The 19,607-nt window shown below is 40.0% G+C and overlaps 1 protein-coding gene across 3 annotated transcripts in view; it reads left to right on the top strand.

Annotated features, from left to right (window-relative positions):
• Nucleotides 1-19,607, top strand: part of LOC126284505 (rabankyrin-5) — a 499,589-nt gene that overhangs the window by 304,140 nt on the left and 175,842 nt on the right. For all 3 annotated transcript variants that reach the window (XM_049983482.1, XM_049983481.1, XM_049983480.1), the window contains exon 18: nucleotides 4,343-4,537. In XM_049983482.1, the coding sequence (XP_049839439.1) occupies nucleotides 4,343-4,537 (195 nt within the window). The remainder of the gene's footprint in view (nucleotides 1-4,342; nucleotides 4,538-19,607) is intronic.

Raw genomic sequence — 19,607 nt, 5'->3', positions numbered from 1 at the left:
CGTCTATGCTGTAATGACTTCCATCCCAACTCGTGTATCATATCTGCCACACACTCTCCCCTATAACGCGATAATACAAAACGAGCTGCCCTTTTTTGCACCCTTTCGATGTCCTCCGTCAATCCCACCTGGTAAGGATCCCACACCGCGCAGCAATATTCTAACAGAGGACGAACGAGTGTAGTGTAAGCTGTCTCTTTAGTGGACTTGTTGCATCTTCTAAGTGTCCTGCCAATGAAACGCAACCTTTGGCTCGCATTCCCGACAATATTATCTATGTGGTCCTTCCAACTGAAGTTGTTCGTAATTTAAACACCCAGGTACTTAGTTGAATTGACAGCCTTGAGAATTGTACTATTTATCGAGTAATCGAATTCCAACGGATTTCTTTTGGAACTCATGTGGATCATCTCACACTTTTTGTTATTTAGCGTCAATTGCCACCTGACACACCATACAGCAATCTTTTCTAAATCACTTTGCAGCTGATACTGGTCTTCGGATGACCTTACTAGATGGTAAATTACAGCATCATCTGCGAACAGTCTAAGAGAACTGCTCAGATTGTCACCCAGGTCATTTATATAGATCAGGAACAGTAGAGGTCCCAGGACGCTTCCCTGGGGTACACCTGATATCACTTCAGTTTTACTCGATGATTTGCCTTCTATTACTACGAACTGCGACCTTCCTGACAGGAAATCATGAATCCAGTCGCACAACTGAGACGATACCCCATAGCTCCGCAGCTTGATTAGAAGTCGCTTGTGAGGAACGGTGTCAAAAGCTTTCTGGAAATCTAGAAATACGGAATCAACTTGAGATCCCCTGTCGATAGCGGCCATTACTTCGTGCGAATAAAGAGCTAGCTGCGTTGCACAAGAGCGATGTTTTCTGAAGCCATGCTGATTACGTGTCAATAGATCGTTCCCTTCGAGGTGATTCATAATGTTTGAATACAGTATATGCTCCAAAACCCTACTGCAAACCGACGTCAATGATATAGGTCTGTAGTTAAATGGATTACTCCTACTACCCTTCTTGAACACTGGTGCGACCTGTGCAATTTTCCAATCTGTAGGTACAGATCTATCGGTGAGCGAGCGGTTGTATATGAGTGCTAAGTAGGGAGCTATAATATCAGCGTAATCTGAAAGGAACCTAATCGGTATACAATCTGGACCTGAAGACTTGCCCGTATCAAGCGATTTGAGTTGCTTCGCAACCCCTAAGGTATCTACTTCTAAGAAACTCATGGTGGCAGATGTTCGTGTTTCAAATTCTGGAATATTCCATTCGTCTTCCCTGGTGAAGGAATTTCGGAAAACTGTGTTTAATAACTCCGCTTTAGCGGCACAGCCGTCGATAACAGTACCATCGGCACTGCGCAGCGAAGGTATTGACTGCGTCTTGCCGCTTGTGTACTTTACATACGACCAGAATTTCTTCCGATTTTCTACCAAATTTCGAGACAATGTTTCGTTGTGGAACCTATTAAAGGCATCTCGCATCGAAGTACGTGCCAAATTTCGCGCGTCTGTAAATTTTAGCCCATCTTCGGGATTTCGCGTTCTTCTGAACTTCGCATGCTTTTTCCGTTGCCTCTGCAACAGCGTTCGGACCTTTTTTGTGTACCACGGGGGATCCGTTCCATCTCTTACCAATTTATGAGGTATGAATATCTCAATTGCTGTTGCTACTATATCTTTGAATTTGAGCCATATCTCGTCTACATTCGCATAGTCAGTTCGAAAGGAATGGAAATTGTCTTTTAGGAAGGCTTCTAGTGGCACTTTATCCACTTTTTTAAATAAAATTATTTTGCATTTGTTTCTGATGGATTTGGAAGAAATGGTATTGAGCCTAGCTACAATGACCTTGTGATCACTAATCCCTGTATCAGTCATGATGCTCTCTATCAGCTCTGGATTGTTTGTGGCCAAGAGGTCAAGTGTGTTTTCGCAACCATTTACAATTCGTGTGGGTTCGTGGACTAACTGCTCGAAATAATTTTCGGAAAAAGCATTTAGGACAATCTCGGAAGATGTTCTCTGCCTACCACCGGTTTTGAACAAGTATTTTTGCCAACATACCGACGGTAGGTTGAAGTCCCCTCCAACTATAACCGTATGAGTGGGGTATTTATTTGTTACGAGACTCAAACTTTCTCTGAACTGTTCCGCAACTGTATCATCGGGGTCTGGGGGTCGGTAGAAGGAGCCAATTATTAACTTAATTCGGCTGTTAAGTATAACCTCCACCCACACCAATTCGCACGGAGTGTCTACTTCGACTTCACTACAAGATAAACCACTACTGACAGACACAAACACTCCACCACCAATTCTGCCTAATCTATCTTTCCTGAACACCATCTGAGACTTCGTAAAAATTTCTGCAGAACTTATTTCAGGCTTTAGCCAGCTTTCTGTACCTATAACGATATCAGCTTCTGTGCTTTCTATTAGCGCTTGAAGCTCAGGGACTTTTCCAGCACAACTAGAACAATTTACAACTATAATTCCGACTGTTCCTTGATCCAAGCACGTCCTGTAATTGCCAAGCACCCTTTGACATTGCAGCCCATCCCGCACTTTCCCGAGGCTTTCTAACCTAAAAAACCGTCCAGTCCACGCCACACAGCCTCCGCTACCCGTGTAGCCGCCAGCTGAGTGTAGTGAACTCCTGACCCATTCAGTGGAACCCGAAACCCCACCACCCTATGGCGCAAGTCAAGGAATCTGCAGCCAATACGGTCGCAAAACCGTCTGAGCCTCTGATTGAGACCCTCCATCCGGCTCTGCACCAAAGGTCCGCAGTCGGTTCTGTCAACGATGCTGCAGATGGTGAGCTCTGCCTTCATCTCGTAAGCAAGACCGGCAGCCTTCACCAAATCAGATAGCCGCTGGAATCCAGAGAGAATTTCCTCAGATCCAAAGCGACACACGTCATTAGTGCCGACATGTGCCACCACCTGCAGCTGGCTGCACCCTGTGCTCTTCATGGCATCCGGAAGGACCCTTTCCACATCAGGAATAACTGCTCCCGGAATGCACACGGAGTGCACACTGGATTTCTTCCCCTCCTTAGCCGCCGTATCCCTAAGGGGCCCCATTACGCGCCTAACATTGGAGCTCCCAACTACCAGTAAGCCCACCCTCTGCGGTTGCCCGGACCTTGAAGGCTGAGAATGATCCTCTGAAACAGGGCAGGCAGCTGCATCTGGCTCAGCCAGAGACAGTGCCTGAAATCGGTTTGTCAGACGCACCGGGGAGGCTTTCTGATCAGCCTCCGGGGACGCCTTCGCTGCCTGCCACGCCTTGGAACGACGTCCCAGTCAACCACAGGCGAGGGCTCAGCCCCACTGCGGGCAGCAACCGGGGCAACCACAGCGGCAGACTGATCTGGGGACAGACGGGACGGGGTTGACATCCCCGTGATACCCAAGTCCGGCTCCTCACAGTGGTGCCCATTGGCAACAGCCTCAAGCTGCGCGACCGAAGTCAGCGCCGATTGCAGCTGTGAGTGAAGGGATGCCAAGTCAACCCTCATCCGAACACAGCAATCGCAGTCCCTGTCCATTCTAATCGATGTTTAACAACAGTTCATATTGCAACTGCTAGTTGAGCAGTTGTGACATGCACCAGCAGGTACTCCTCAGCAGCTCTGTGAACCAGCTCGTAGTGTCATTTGGACCATCAGGTCTGAATATGGTCTCAGAGACAAAAACTGGTTACTGGAATCGAAAAATAAATAAGATTTTTTAGCTGTGTAGGGGATGTTCTCTAAAACTCAGCTAAATTTCCAGTATTGCTCTTGTGCCTGTCCACAGCTCAGTGGCTGAGCTATCCAATGAGTGATTACCTTTTCCCTTCCAATTGCAAATACAGTTTATGATGGCATGAGGAAGCATTTTGTGAATCCTTATAATTTACGTTTTACCTTACAACATCAAACACTTAACATTGTCATTTTGTTTCACTACTGGCAAAGACACACTACATACTTCCTACAAACATGGTTGTTATTCAGTGTAAATTATTATAGATCACAATCAAAGTGTCGATTTTTGTAGGTATTGATGATACAGGCTATATTTATAAGTATAATTTGCACTCAAACATGATGAATGGCAAATCTATTACAAACTCTTAAGGGAAGTTAAGAATGCCCATTTCTCAGCAGTGCTCATTCTGACGGAATGCCCATTTGCCAGTTTTCATAAATATTTTCAGACGTTGTTGTATTTTTTAAAATTCATTTAAAACATGTAACAAAGCTTTTATTCCATTGCTATAAAAATAACACATGTAAATAGTAATACTTTTATTATTGTTGACAGTACGATAATAAAGGCCGGAACTTTCTGCACACGGCTATCCAAAAGGGAGACATGGAGAGTGTTCTTTTTCTGCTTTCCATACATGTGGATGTCAACTCAAGAGTGCAAGATACTAGTCAGACACCACCATTGCAGCTTGCTGCAGCTGCTGGATCAGAAATGCTTGTCAGATCATTGGTGCTTGCTGGAGCAAGGGTAAGGCACACAGCTTACAAACGTATATTATATTACTGGGCTGTCAACATGAAAAATGCAAGTTCCTTGTCAGATTACATAAAATAAGTTTCTTGCTTCCCTAGTAAAAACTAATACTGACACTGAAATATGACAAGGTGATGCACTCATTGATCCCTTCATCATTTTCACGTATATTTGGCAAATTTTATTCTTAGTGTTACTTTATTATTGCCAATTTTTTTTTCACACCTTGGAATCTTCCCATTTTTAAAACTTTATTCATAAAAATGAACCTTCATAAAAACAAACCTGTAAATGTGAACTTCCAGATTTTCTCGGTGTGATTGATATATAGTGTGCTTTCAGTTGCTCTGCTGAGTTTTGTTTCCATTTTATGCATGTTCTGGTGACCATTTCAGCCATCTTCTTCAGGTGCTATGAGTTTTGCTCTTATGCATACTCACTGCATGGACTCCAATGAGACTGTGAACTATTGTTGGACTCGCACCACCATTTACAGCTGAGTTGATTTCCAACACCCAACACAACCTTTGATGATCTTTTATTTATCAGAGCTCACACTGATATTTTGCAAAATGCAAATTCTCTCTGCATTTTCAGCTCTGTGACTGTGATGACCAGTGAGATTTTAATAAACTGAGTGCCAGACTCCGAGCATTGAAACCAGCATTCCTATCTGTTAGCTTTTCTGACATCTTTATTTTAATGTTGTTGTTGTTGTGGTCTTCAGTACTGAGACTGGTTCTATGCTACTCTTATCTTGTGCAAGCCTCTTCATCTCCCAGTACCTAATGGAACCTACATCCTTCTGAATCTGGTCAGTGTATCCATCTCTTGGTCTCCCTCTACGATTTTTACCCTCCACGGTGCCCTCCAATGCTAAATTTGTGATCCCTTGATGCCTCAGATCATATCCTACCAACTGATCCCTTCTTCTAGTCAAGTTGTGCCACATACTCCTCCTATCCCCAATTCTATTCAATACCTCCTCATTAGTTACGTGTTCTACCCATCAAATCTTCAGCATTCTTCTGTAGCACCACATTTCAAAGGCTTCTATTCTCTTCTTGTCTAAACTATTTATCGTCCATGTTTCACCTCCATACATGGCTCCACTCCATACAAATACTTTCAGAAATGACTTCCTCACACTTAAATCAATACCCGATGTTAACAAATTTCTCTTCTTCAGAAATGCTTTCCTTGCCATTGCCAGTCTACATTTCATATCCTCTCTACTTCGACCATCATCAGTTATTTTGCTCCCCAAATAGCAAAACTCCTTTACTACTTTAAGTGTCTCATTTCCTAATCTATTTCCCTCAGCATCACCCGACTTAATTCGACTACATTCCATTATCCTTGTTTTGCTTTTGCTGATGTTCATCTTATATCCTCCTTTCAAGACACTGTCCATTCATTTCAACTGCTCTTCCAAGTCCTTCGCTGTCTCTGACAGAATTACAATGTCATCAGCGAACTTCAAAGTTATTGTTTCTTCTCCATGTACATTAATACCGACTCCGAAATTTCGTTTTGTTTCCTTTACTGCATGCTCAGTATACAGATTGAATAACATTGGGGATAGGCTACAACCCTGTCTCACTCCCTTCCCAACCACTGCCTCCCTTTCATGCCCCTCGACTCTTATGACTGCCATCTGGTTTCTGTACAAATTATAAATAGCCTTTCGCTCCCTGTATCTTACCCCTGCCACCTTTAGAATTTGAAAAAGAGTATTCCAGTCAACATTGTCAAAAGCTTTCTCTAAGTCTACAAATGCTAGAACCGTAGGTTTGCCTTTCCTTAATCTTTCTTCTAAGATAAGGCGTAAGGTCATTATTGCCTCACATGTTCCAGTATTTCTACGGAATCCAAACTGATCTTCCCTGAAGTCGGCTTCTACTAGTTTTTCCATTCATCTGTAAAGAATTCATGTTAGTATTTTGCAGCTGTGGCTTATTAAACTGATGGTTCGGTAATTTTGACATTTGTCAACACCTGCTTTCTTTGGGATTGGAATTATTATATTCTTCTTGAAGTCTGAGGGTATTTCACCTGTTTCATACATCTTGCTCACCAGATGGTAGAGTTTTGTCGGGACTGGCTCTCCCAAGACCGTCAATAGTCCAATGGAATGTTGTCTACTCTGGGGGCCTTGTTTCGAATCAGGTCTTTCAGTGCTCTGTCAAATTCTTCATGCAGTATCGTATCTCCCTTCTCATCTTCATCTACATCCTCGTCCATTTCCATAATACTGTCCTCAAGTACATCGCCCTTCTATAGACCCTCTATATACTCCTTCCATCTTTCTGCTTTCCCTTCTTTGCTTAGAACTGGGTTTCCATCTGAGCTCTTGATGTTCATACAAGTGGTTCTCTTTTCTCCAAAGGTCTCTTTAATTTTCCTGTAGGCAGTATCTATCTTACCCCTAGTGAGATAAGCCTCTACATCCTTACATTTGTCCTCTAGCCATCCCTGCTTAGCCATTTTGCATTTCCTGTCGATCTCATTTTTGAGACGTTTGTATTCCTTTTTGCCTGCTTCATTTACTGCATTTCTATTATATTTTCTCCTTTCATAAATTAAATTCAATATTTCTTCTGTTACCCAAGGATTTCTACTAGCCCTCGTCTTTTTACCTACTTGTTCCTCTGCTGTCTTCACTACTTCATCCCTCAAAGCTACCCATTCTTCTTCTACTGTATTTCTTTCCCCCATTCCTGACAATTGTTCCCTTATGCTCTCCCTGAAACTCTGTACAACCTCTGGTTTAGTCAGTTTATCCAGGTCCCATCTCCTTAAATATCCACCTTTTTGCAGTTTCTTCAGTTTTAATCTACAGGTCATAACCAATAGATTGTGGTCAGAGTCTACATCCGCCCCTGGAAATGTCTTACAATTTAAAACCTGGTTCCTAAATCTATGTCTTACCATTATATAATCTATCTGATACCTTTTAGTATCTCCAGGGTTCTTCCATGTATACAACCTTCTTTCATGATTCTTAAACCAAGTGTTAGCTATGATTAAGTTCTGCTCTGTGCAAAATTCTACCAGGCGGCTTCCTCTTTCATTTCTTTGCCCCAATCCATATTCACCTACTACGTTTCCTTCTCTCCCTTTTCCTACACTCGAATTCCAGTCACCCATGACTATTAAATTTTCGTCTCCTTTCACTATCTGAATAATTTCTTTTATTTCATCATACATTTCTTCAATTTCTTCGTCACCTGCAGAGCTAGTTGGCATATAAACTTGTACTACTGTAGTAGGTGTGGGCTTCCTATCTATCTTGGACACAATAATGCGTTCACTATGCTGTTTGTAGTAGCTTACCCGCGTTCCTATTTTCCTATTCATTATTAAACCAACTCCTGCATTACCCCTATTTGATTTTGTGTTTATAACCCTGTAGTCACCTGACCAGAAGTCTTGTTCCTCCTGCCACCGAACTTCACTAATTCCCACTATATCTAACTTTAACCTATCCATTTCCCTTTTTAAATTTTCTAGCCTACCTGCCCAATGAAGGGATCTGACATTCCACGCTCCGATCTGTAGAACGCCAGTTTTCTTTCTCCTGATAACGACATCCTCTTGAGTAGTCCCCGCCTGGAGATCCGAATGGGGGACTATTTTACCTCCGGAATATTTTACCCAAGAGGACGCCATCATCATTTAATCATACAGTAAATATGCATGCCCTCGGGAAAAATTACGGCCGTAGTTTCCCCTTGCTTTCAGCCGTTCGCAGTACCAGCACAGCAAGGCCATTTTGATTATTGTTACAAGGCCAGGTCAGTCAATCATCCAGACTGTTGCCCTTGCAACTACTGAAAAGGGTGCTGCCCCTCTTCAGGAACCACACGTTTGTCTGGCCTCTCAACAGATACCCCTCCATTGTGCTTGTACCTATGGTACGGCTATCTGTATCGCTGAGGCACGCAAGCCTCCCCACCAACGCCAAGGTCCATGGTTCATGGGGGGGATACTGTACATATATCTGATTTATCAGTAACAGAAATATTTTTACTACAAACTCTCCTCAGAGACTGCGTCAGCTGCTGTCGACATTACAATCGAGACCACCACTGACTAGAACGCAATATGAAGGCGACTTAACAGGCACAATCCTCTGACACCCGAGAATGACTTCTCCTAATGGTCGATGATAGGATAGTATAAGAAGTAGAATGATAGTGTAAGAAGTAGGGGACAGTGTAAGAAACTGGGGTATTCAGTGCAAAAAAAAAAAAAAATATTGCAAAAGAAACATTCAAAACAGCTAGGGATCCGACGGTCGTCACTCCATCCGTTAACACAGACTGTTAACGTCCCTGGGAGGCAGATGTGACTCCGGTCGGATCCCATGGATCTGACATTAACCTCACTCGATTACTTACGGACCAATACTTCTCGTTAAATTTTGTGTGAAAGCCTCCTCACAACTAAACAATTACCTCTTTAGTAGAAAACACAACATTAAGTGAAGTTATTCTATTTTCTACTCTGTCATGGACAAGTTTGAATTCTTCACACAAGTCATCTATAAAATTGTTATTATCATTAAGTTTGGAAAAAGCAATAGTCAGTTTCCTCGATTACCCTCACGGCAACTTTTCGATCGATTATTCCCTCTACTTGTTCCTCCAGATTACTTATATTTATTAAGTCTGAAGTACTAGTTTCTCCTTAAAGTCATGTTCCACGTTATCTACTTGGGTACTAACACATGCAATTTGTGATTGCCCCATATGCATTAATTTGTCCTGTTTTTCCAAACCCTCTTTTAAGGTATGCAACCTCTGCTTCACAGCACCGAGTGTAACATTGCATCCACTTTGAAATGATCCTAACTTTTCGCCAAGTTCAGTTTCTACATTATTACATTTATCTTAAATATAAAATTCTAGTTTTTTTAGCTAAGTCCTGAAATTGGTTACTCTGTGTCTGACTAAAGTCAGTGAACAGATGATTTACACGGATAGTCAGGGAATTACTTAATTCATTCTTTAAATCTAATTGCAGACTCTCCACTTTATCATTTAAGGCACTGAACTTAGCGTTTAAAACCTCACCCTGTGCTGCTAGCTTTACACTCAAAGTAGCACTTAGTTCCTTTCCTTTCTTATAGCACCTGAATCCGCCTTTTGTTCATCTAATCTATCATTTAACTGAGTATTTACTGAATCTAACTTGGAAGACTTAGTTCTTGTCTTAAAGTAGATGAATTTGCACTCAGTGCATCTAATTTTTTCACTTAAAGTTGCAATTTGAGCATGTTCAGCTGCACTTTGGTCATCTAATGTAGCATTTAGTTGAGTACTCACTGTGTCTAATTTAAGACTTAGTGCTTTAATTAAATTTACTACCTCAGTCCAGTCTGGCATTTCTTTTGTCACTGTCATGGCCATGGCTGGTTCTGATGTTTCCCCAGTTTTTTGAGTATTGTCCATTTTTTTTTTACTTTTAGATCGAGTTTTTATTAAAAAAATCACCTCTGAGTATAATAACTATACTAAAAGTCTATTATTGAACAGTGTCCTTAACTTCACATTCAGTTAATTGTCTTTCGCTCACCCAGCATAGAGTTTTGGGCTGCGTCAGTGAGCAGGTGTGGAATTAGTGCCGGTGAACAGCACGGGCATTGTCGGTGTCGATAAACAGATTTGTAGTCGGCACCAATGAGCAGCAGCTAGCGTCGTTAGTGTTGGTTGCTTGTTGTGGGGTCCACACTCGCAATGTGTGCGCGTGCGCGCGCGCGCGTGCGTGTGTTTACTCTCCACACTGGATCTTCATTGTTGAATCGATCTCATCGTAACTCTTCTTAGTCTAAACTGTTGAGATTTTTCCTTGCATCTTTTCTTGTATGGTATTTATTAATTTTCACCCCTTTTTACCATTTATGCAGAATCCAGCTCTGTGAAACAATTTCCCTGCCTTGTTACTATTGGTTGCTATAGCAACTCACAATATTTTTTATCTTGATTTCGTTTGAAATCTCCCCTTTCTTCGAGTCCTGATCATGTCGGTCACCATGTTCGAATGGTTTCGGTGACAAGAGGAGCAGTGCAAAACTGGATTGCAAACTTCACACTTCTCTTACTACAGATGACTTACTTGAAATGTTTAGCTAATCCTCTTCTTTGGATATGTGGCTGCGCCAATCTCCATAATTTCTTCTCCGAAGAAATAATGCTGGGCAGAGGAACCAAAAAATTACTATCTCTCTCACTTGAAATAACTTGGTCCTCTCATACTTTCAGTTGAGCTCAGGTGTATTTTCCTTTCCACAAATTTCATGTAAGCAAACAAACTCTTGCAAGTCAACTACACCGATACTCATTAGATACAATTAAATATAATCACAATTGCCTGGTTGTAACAACCAAATAATTTATAGATGTCCCATGCGTTGTGCTTCGTTCAGAACTAGGACATCAAGTAAGTTAAGTCTATAGTCAAATGTTCGTTCTTCTTTCCCCCGCCGCCCCCAACAATCACATTCACTAACACAGCAAAGAATAGCATTTAATTACTCTCTGTCCCCTCACACAGTGTCTGTGGCTCTTGGGCAAACACTTGTCAGCATTGTTTGGCTGCTCTGCATATCGTCTTCTCATTACGAACTTCCAACCTGCACACAGAAACCGGCAGTGCAGTAGATACATTTCTGCTCTCTTACTTTTAAAATATCAGGTGTTCGAGAAGGCGGAAGGCTGAGGAGTGTCCCTAGAATTTACACCGAAATACTTGAGTCACTACAACATTGTCGACCGTCTTAGAGATACACTCAGAGATGAATACTAACTGGTACAAGCTAATGTCTTCTAATCCTTGTAATATAAAGTATATTTACTAGATTACTCATCATTTTTCAGGTGGCTTCATTCTTAACCTCATCCTTTAATAAATAGTTCATTTTTTCGTATTTGTGATTTTATTTCCCTGCTAGAACATTCTCATTATGACAAGAGGATTACGTTTTATTGATTCTGTCTCTCAATTGTCAGGTTAATTGATGTTCATGTGTTGGTCCATTGCTTCTCAGCTAATGTGGTAGGTGGTTTTGATACCCCTCCCCCCCAGTATGTGACACAGCACTTAACTCTTCTCTCATGCTTATTGCACTACTGTAACTAACACTTCCCCTAGAAAAATCATAAATCCAGCCATTGTTTATAAGACTATAGTAAAAAGAAAGGAAAAAACCCATACAAAATCTTAAAAAATTCGTTGTTGACATTTATTCATGTATCTACATTGCAGGTAGTGATTTATCAGTTTGTACTCTGTTAGTTATTGATTTTCTACAGTTGTTCATATTTGACAAGAACAGCTGACTGATGACAATAGGCCATTTTCCTGTGTTAATATTGTTGATATTCAGATCGATTATAACATTTAAATAGCACTTATGGTCAGTATGCTCACAAAATATTATTTTTGTGTAGTTAAAGTTTAAAAAAAAAATCAAATATTAAGATCTGTTCATGTTATCGAAAATGCTCTGTTATTGGCTGATGATCTTTTGACGTCATAGGCTAGGAGTAAGATGAAGCTATACATGTGTTATGGGAGTATTAGTTGAAGTTATGAGGTTTTTACATGCCTTTACAAACAGTTCAGCTATTTAGTGATGGAAAACACAGCTACAACTTTTAAGTAACAGTAGAAAAGAATTTTGTCAATGCTGATAGTGGAAGCCTTGCAGAAGTTGATGCATTTATGCTCCACCCATTTAGAGCAGCAATATATGCAACAATCGACATCCTTTTCCCTGCTCCATGCAACATCATTCAACTTGCTCAAAACTGAGGAATTGTAGAACTACTTCAAATGGGTCCTTAAAATATAACTAAATTGTCAACTATCAGTCATGAGCTGCAACCAAAAGCACAACAAAATTATTCTTTGCAAAACTTAGCGATGATTTCCTGTGCAGGACACATTCAGCAGAGGTACTGGATGTGTCAGGTGATCTGTGGTGCAATGGATAGCACATTTGCCTGCACTTATACACGTCACATGTTCGAATACTCGAAGGGTAATATAGTTTTAAAAGCTTTACATGAAATACCAAAATAGCATTAGCAAGAACTGATTGTAGCAATTGTTTTGACTATGGGATGTTTTTATATAGCTTCACAGTAGTCGTAGTCTGAGAAATGGACAACAGAGAGTAAATGCATTTACTTTGTGAGCAAACAGTTCACTTTTTTACAAAGCATTGCTAGTAGTGCAGATATCACCAAATGTCCACAGTACAGCAAGGTGAAGAATTATGCGGTTATATAGAGAGATATAAAGCATGTACAATGTGCAGGTGACACAAACATAAGTGCTGTGATGATTCTGAGTGTAAACTAACTGTAGGGTCTGAAGCAGACTTGCTTCATTTTTATGTAAAAGTGATGAAACTGCAAAAAGTTTAATCAACAAGGATAGAAAGTATGAAGGATGGACAGTATGAAGATGAAAACATTGTTTCTAATAAAGTAAAAAGTATGTGGTCACATTAATTAGAAAATACCTTTTTGAACATGATGTATGTGAACAGCAATCAAAAATATAAGCGTATATAAACACCGAGGAAAACAATAATATTTTGAAACTTCCTGGCAGATTAAAACTGTGTGCCAGATCGAGACCCGACCTTGGGACCCGTTGCCTCTCACAGGCAAGTGCTCTACCAACTGAGCTACCCAAGCCGACTCACGCCCCATCCTCACAGCTTTACTTCTGCCAGTACCTCACCTCCTACCTTCCAAACTTAACAGAAGCTCTCCTGCGAACCTTGCAAAACTAGCACTCCTGAAAGAAAGGATATTGTGGAGACACGGCTTAACCACAGCCTAGGGGATGTTTCCAGAATTCTGGAAACAATAATATTATGTTTCTGATCGGTGTGGTTAAATTTTGTAATTGTGATTTTGTTTTCATATGAGAGGACTGTCGAGTTGTTCAACAAATAAGTTAAAAAGTTCTTGAAAGGTTAGATTCAAATCAGCTATCTCTGGACACCATCTTATAAAATTCGACAGTTTACAATTCCAACAACTGAGCTACGTAATAATTGTGGTGTAGTTAGGTAAAATGACAATTTTCACTAGAAGTTTAAAACAACAATTTTCACTAGAAGTTTAATTTTGTTGACTGATGCTATCCTCATTGTAACAGTGTGAAAGCATATCTCAGAGGTAAATTAATGTTAAACTTCAGAGTGCAAGACATTTCTAATTAAGTGAGAGAACTTTGGCATTGACATGTGGTATTCTGCCGGTACAGTGCAATCAATTTTTACGCCTCACCTCATTCTTTGGAACAGCCAAAAATAGTTTACCAGGAGTTTTATGTATGTATTTGTATAGTGTGGTATTACACATCATTTGTAATCCATTCTCCAAAATATAAATTCCAAAACAAGACATCACTGTGAATTAGCTTTGAGACAGTAGGAGCAGTGAACTAGCCGTGGCATCACAGGCATCATGCGACTCGAATAGAGCAGTTTAGTGGATGTCCAAATCATTTGAACTTCATTTCCATTTTTATAAAAGAATACTGAAATTCAAGAGGAAAAATGGCATGTTAGTAGCATAAAATCACATAATTAATAATTTAAGACAATTTCCAAAAAAGAGTCTAATACACTATTGAAGGTTCTTAGCATTCTTCTTCTAATGCATTTAAATGTAAGCACTGTACCATATCTATAAATTTAAAATATTGCATTAAGTACCAAAATAATGCAACATTCATACAAAATAAATGAAAGATAGATTTGAATTGAATCGTAGATTTTAACCGGTATAAATGTTAGTCACTTGTGTACGAGATATCAGTATATGAGTAACTATGTGTACTCTTTTACAGTACACGTATATTCTGTGACTAATTTGGCGGAAAGACTTACCCTAGAGGGGAAAAAAGGACAGGTATACACTCGCGCGCACACACACACACATCCACCCGCACATACACAAGCAGACATATGTAAAGGCAAAGAATTTGGGCAGAGATGTCAGTCGAGGTGGAAGTACAGAGGCAAAGATGTTGTTGAATGACAGGTGAGGTATGAGTGGCGGCAACTTGAAATTAGTGCAGGTTGAGGCCTTCTGGGTAACAGGAAGAGAGGATATATTGAAGGTCAAAAACCCTTATCCCTAAGGTGAGTCTTTCCGCTCCCGGGATTGGAATAACTCCTTACCCTCTCCCTTAAAAGCCACATCCTTTCGTCTTTCCCCTCTCCTTCCCTCTTTCCTGATGAAGCAACTGTTGGTTGCGAAAGCTTGAAGTTTGTGTTTGTGTGTCTATCAACATACCAACACTTTCATTGCTTGAATTTTGTGTGTGTGTGTGTGTGTGTGTGTGTGTGTGTGTGTGTGTGTGTGTGTGTGTGTGTGTGTTTTTCTATCAACATACCAACACTTTCATTTGGTAAGTTACATCATCTTTGTTTTTATATACATTTTTCCCACGTGGAATGTTTCCCTCTATTATATAAATATCTACTGGTTTACCTTCCTTTGTGCCTAATACAAAAGTTTTGCTTATTCTTCTTTTGAAAATTGTTTTTCTTCTACCAGCTGATCCCTCACTGATAATATTTGACTAAACAAAGTTTCTGTTTCTTTGGACCTACTCCTGAAATATCACATCCTTGATTTTGGCCCACTCTCTAGGATGATCCCCCATTTTCCTACGTTATAATGGTTTTGTTAGTTCATATCTCATTTTGATCAGAGTGAGTTGTAATCTGGTTCATACTAGTGTCTACAAGTTTCACAGGATGTTTTGTGAAAAATTGTACAGTCACTTGTTGTGTAGTTTGATTCTGTTTCTCTGGTACAGTTATTTTGGGATATATGACAATAATTACTCTCCTTTCATCCTGTACTTCTGTTTGTATACAGTATTATATGGGCTGTAAGAAACACAGCAATATTTAAGCAATTTTTTTTTAAAAAATAACATTTTTACCATTTTTATAGTTAGATTACAAAGCCAGATTAAACAAATTCTTAGTTTATAAAACTGAACTGTCCTTTAAAATCACTGAGAATTATCATCTGAACGTGCATCATCATCATCATCATAATCGTTGTCGACTATGCTATTACTTCCAATTTGTAGCCTACATTATAAGAATACTCTTTTTTTCATTATTTTTTTTTTTCGCTACGAATGTAGCTGCTAACAAAAATATTATACTATTACTGATAACACACATCACTTTCATTTAAAGTTCACTGAAACTGTAGATGGCAATGATGCATCATAGGCTAGGCAGTGTTCCATGTTTGTGATGGTGGAGTGGGAAAGAGACAGTGTTACCAAATTTGTGAATCACTGCAACTCGCAATCATCGCATTCATCGCATGGGTGTACTGCTGCCACCAGTTGGCTCCATTGTTGCCAGACAGACATTTTTATAATAATTTCAGGTATGACACACCTGAGTTTGGAAGGCTATTTTTGAAAGAAAAAGATCAGTAGCTCCTTCACATCCTTCCTCCTCTATGCAAAATCTCCTTCTTTATGTACTGTGGAAGTTTCCCAACTAACACGTGTGCAAAATAGTTTTACTCTGATTGTATTAAATTCCATTCAGTATATTTCTTTTAGCCACCCCAAGAATTACTATAATACTTAGGTGTCTTAAAAATTGTAACATCAAAGCCTCCTGTTTACTTATAGATTGATATTTTCTTTTAAATTGTTCATAAAGTCTTCCCATTATTTAAAATCCTTGGAAATGACTGTTCCCCATTCTGTCATGTCACCGACTAAATAAGTAACTCCTCTTGGGAAATCTCTAGAAAAAATATGTAAGAAATACAATGAAGTACCAAAGAAACTGGTATAGGAATGCATATTCAAATACAGAGAGATGTAAACAGACAGAAGATGGCACTGCAGACGGCAATGCCTATATAAGACAACAAGTCTCAGGCACAGTTGTTAGATCAGTTACTGCTGGTAAAATGGCAGGTTATCAAGATTTAAGTGAGTTTGAACATGGTGTCGTAGTTGGCGCATGAACACTGGCAAACAGCATCTCCCAGGTAACAGTGAAGTGGGGATTTTACCATATGACCATTTCGTGAGTGAATATCACGAATCTGGTAAAACATCAAATCTCCAACATTGCTGCTGCCAGAAAAAGATCCTACAAGAATGGGATCACCAGTGACTGAAGAGAATCGTTCAACATGACAGAAGTGCAATCCTTCTGTAATTTGCTGCAAATTTCAATACTAGGTGATAAACAAGTGTCAGCATGTGAACCATTCAGCGAAACATCATCGATATGGGCTTTCTGAGCTGAAGGTCCACTTGTGTACTCTTGATGACTGCACGACACAAAGCTTTACACTTTACCTGGGCCCATCAACACCAACATTGGACTGTTGTTGACTGGAAACATGTTGCAGGGCTAGTTTCAAATTGTATTGAGCGGATGGATGCGTATGGGTAGGGAGACAACCTCGTGAATCCATGGACCCTGCGTGTCAGCAGGGGACTCTTCAAGCTGGTGGAAGCTCTGTAATGGTGTGGGGCATGTGCAGTTGGAGCGTATGGGACCTTTGATACATCTATATACAGCTCTGACAGGTGACACATACGTAAGCATCCTGTCTGATAACCTTCATCCATTCATGTCCATTGTGCATTCTGATGCACTTGGGCAGTTGCAGCAGGACAATGTGACACCAAGCACATTCAAAACTGCTACAGAGTGGCTCCAGGATGATTTTTCACAACCAATTTCTTTGTGTTATTATTATACTTAGTATTTCCTCTTGTTAAGTTTATCAGCTTCACATTGCATTTTAAGCACAGCTAATTCTGCATTAATATTATCCAATTGCACCTTGAGAGCCCCCTCTAATTTTTTAAACATTTCCTCTTGAAATTTAGCAAATAAAGCAGTTGCATCAATTCCCTGTGTCTCACATGCCTTTTATGTGTGTCGACTGGCTCAGAATATTACAAAACTTGTAATTCTGAGTTTGCCACTGCTTAGCAGTTGTGAAAAATTTTATAATTTTTCCACAGTTCATCTATCACTCCTTACCATTGTCTACTGTGAACAAATCATAAAATTTTGTCATAAATTTTGGTTAATACATCTCACCATATGACATAACTGTGGGCTGTGGCGAATCACAGTGTAGTTGTCAGCACTCTGTGGACACTTTGCATCATCAGTAATCTTCTCTTAAGAACATATGTAAAATATTCCAGGTCACAACTTGAACTGTATGTGCACAACTCTTTTTCTACACAGACATCGTCATCTTTAATGTTTTAATAATTTGAGTGCAGCTGTGTAATGTATGGACTGCTAGATGTTCCATTGTTGACTTCTTGAATTTGACAGCATATATTCTTGAATGTTTTTGTGAAATGTTTGTTTAAAACCTTCTTTTCATCTCTTTCTTTGTACCTTATCTTCTCGTCCTTCATTGAGGTTGCTAAATGAAACTTTTTGTGGCTTATTTTCCTACTGGGGGTGATAGGAATTGGTCATTGAAACCTTCCATCTGGAGCTCTTATATTTTATTGGATTTTCCAATTCTCTCACATTTTCTGTCAGCTGCCATACAATATCCATGCTGCAGGGGTTGTGCTATGCAGTGCCCTTGAACTGTGAACCAGCTTCCTCCCTATGGACTTCAATCCACAGAGTTGAAGATACTGAAAGAGACATTTTTCTTGTATTCAGCAGAATAACACACCCAGAGATGATGAACATCATGTATTTCCAATAACATACACCCCTAACATCTGATTGGTCGACTTCATAGGCATTAAATTCCAGATATAGGTTTTCATGAGTGCGTCTCACAAGAGACTCTGAACAATTTCTACAATAAAATTTGAACATCAGTTGTTTTGGTACTGATTTCTTTGACATCATGGGTGTCACCTGTGCTCCTAGCTCGTCACTCACAACCCCCTGGAGCAATTAACTTACCCTAAGCATGTAGAAGCACAAGTCTGTTGCTTTCATCACTGATAGCACAGGATCACTTCATCTACACAAACCATTAAAAACTTCCCAAAAGTGGGACACTTCCTACTTACTAGTTACCTTAATATGCAAACAATGGAGAGCAAGGACACGTCGCACCTCATTCTACGAATGACACGTCGCACCTCATTCTACGAATGACACGTCGCACCTCATTCTACGAATGACACGTCGCACCTCATTCTACGAATGACGCGTTAAACTTCAAAAAAAGTTCATAGAACTGCCATGGGTGCTTACATAACACTTTCCTACGTCAGTGTTTTCATGGTCCATCTAAAGATATCATTCTGGCCACATAGATACTGCACCTTTCACCTAGTCCATTTTCAGAAATCTTTCATTTGTAAAAGATTCTATTCTCATCCCTCTAGAATATGAACATTTTTCTCTCTTTCAATTTATCTTGGTCTCTTTGAGAGTGCCTAATTCCTTGATGTTCATCTCCACTTCAGCAGTGGCTCTTACGGAGCCTTTGTTTACATCAGATTACTACTTACCAGCAGGATCTGCACTTCAACAACTGTCATTGATTACACAATAAAACATACCTCTCACAGTGCCTTTTCACATGAGGATACTTCATGTATAGTGACTCACAGTCCTCCTCAGAGTATACTAAAAGTCTTTATGAGCTGTTTATAGGTTGACAGGCACCACCCCTCCACTAAATGGAGCTCCTTACCCATACAACACGCTGCTGAGCATAATATGGTTGACTTTAATGGCACCTTAATAGTCCCCCTGGTACTTTCCTACTCCACACTAAGATTTCCATATTTCCATTTAGTATCTCCTTTTCCCCTCTTCACTCATTCTGGATCCTCAATCTTCCCCAGTATTCCTGACCATTTCCCTACATCTTACTTTTTATTTGTTTGCTTGGCACAAATACATTAATACATGTACAGTCCCTATCACCTAATCCACCCAAGAGCTCTCAGCCAAAATCACTACTCAGGTTGACCCTTCCACTCTGCATCAGTGTGCATGATACAGAATTTCATAACAAATTAAAACTGT

This window comes from Schistocerca gregaria, chromosome 8 (genome assembly GCF_023897955.1).
Source record: "Schistocerca gregaria isolate iqSchGreg1 chromosome 8, iqSchGreg1.2, whole genome shotgun sequence".
NCBI lineage: Eukaryota > Metazoa > Arthropoda > Insecta > Orthoptera > Acrididae > Schistocerca > Schistocerca gregaria.
Note: the sequence above shows the minus strand (reverse complement) of the source record. Positions and strands in the feature narration are given on the sequence as shown.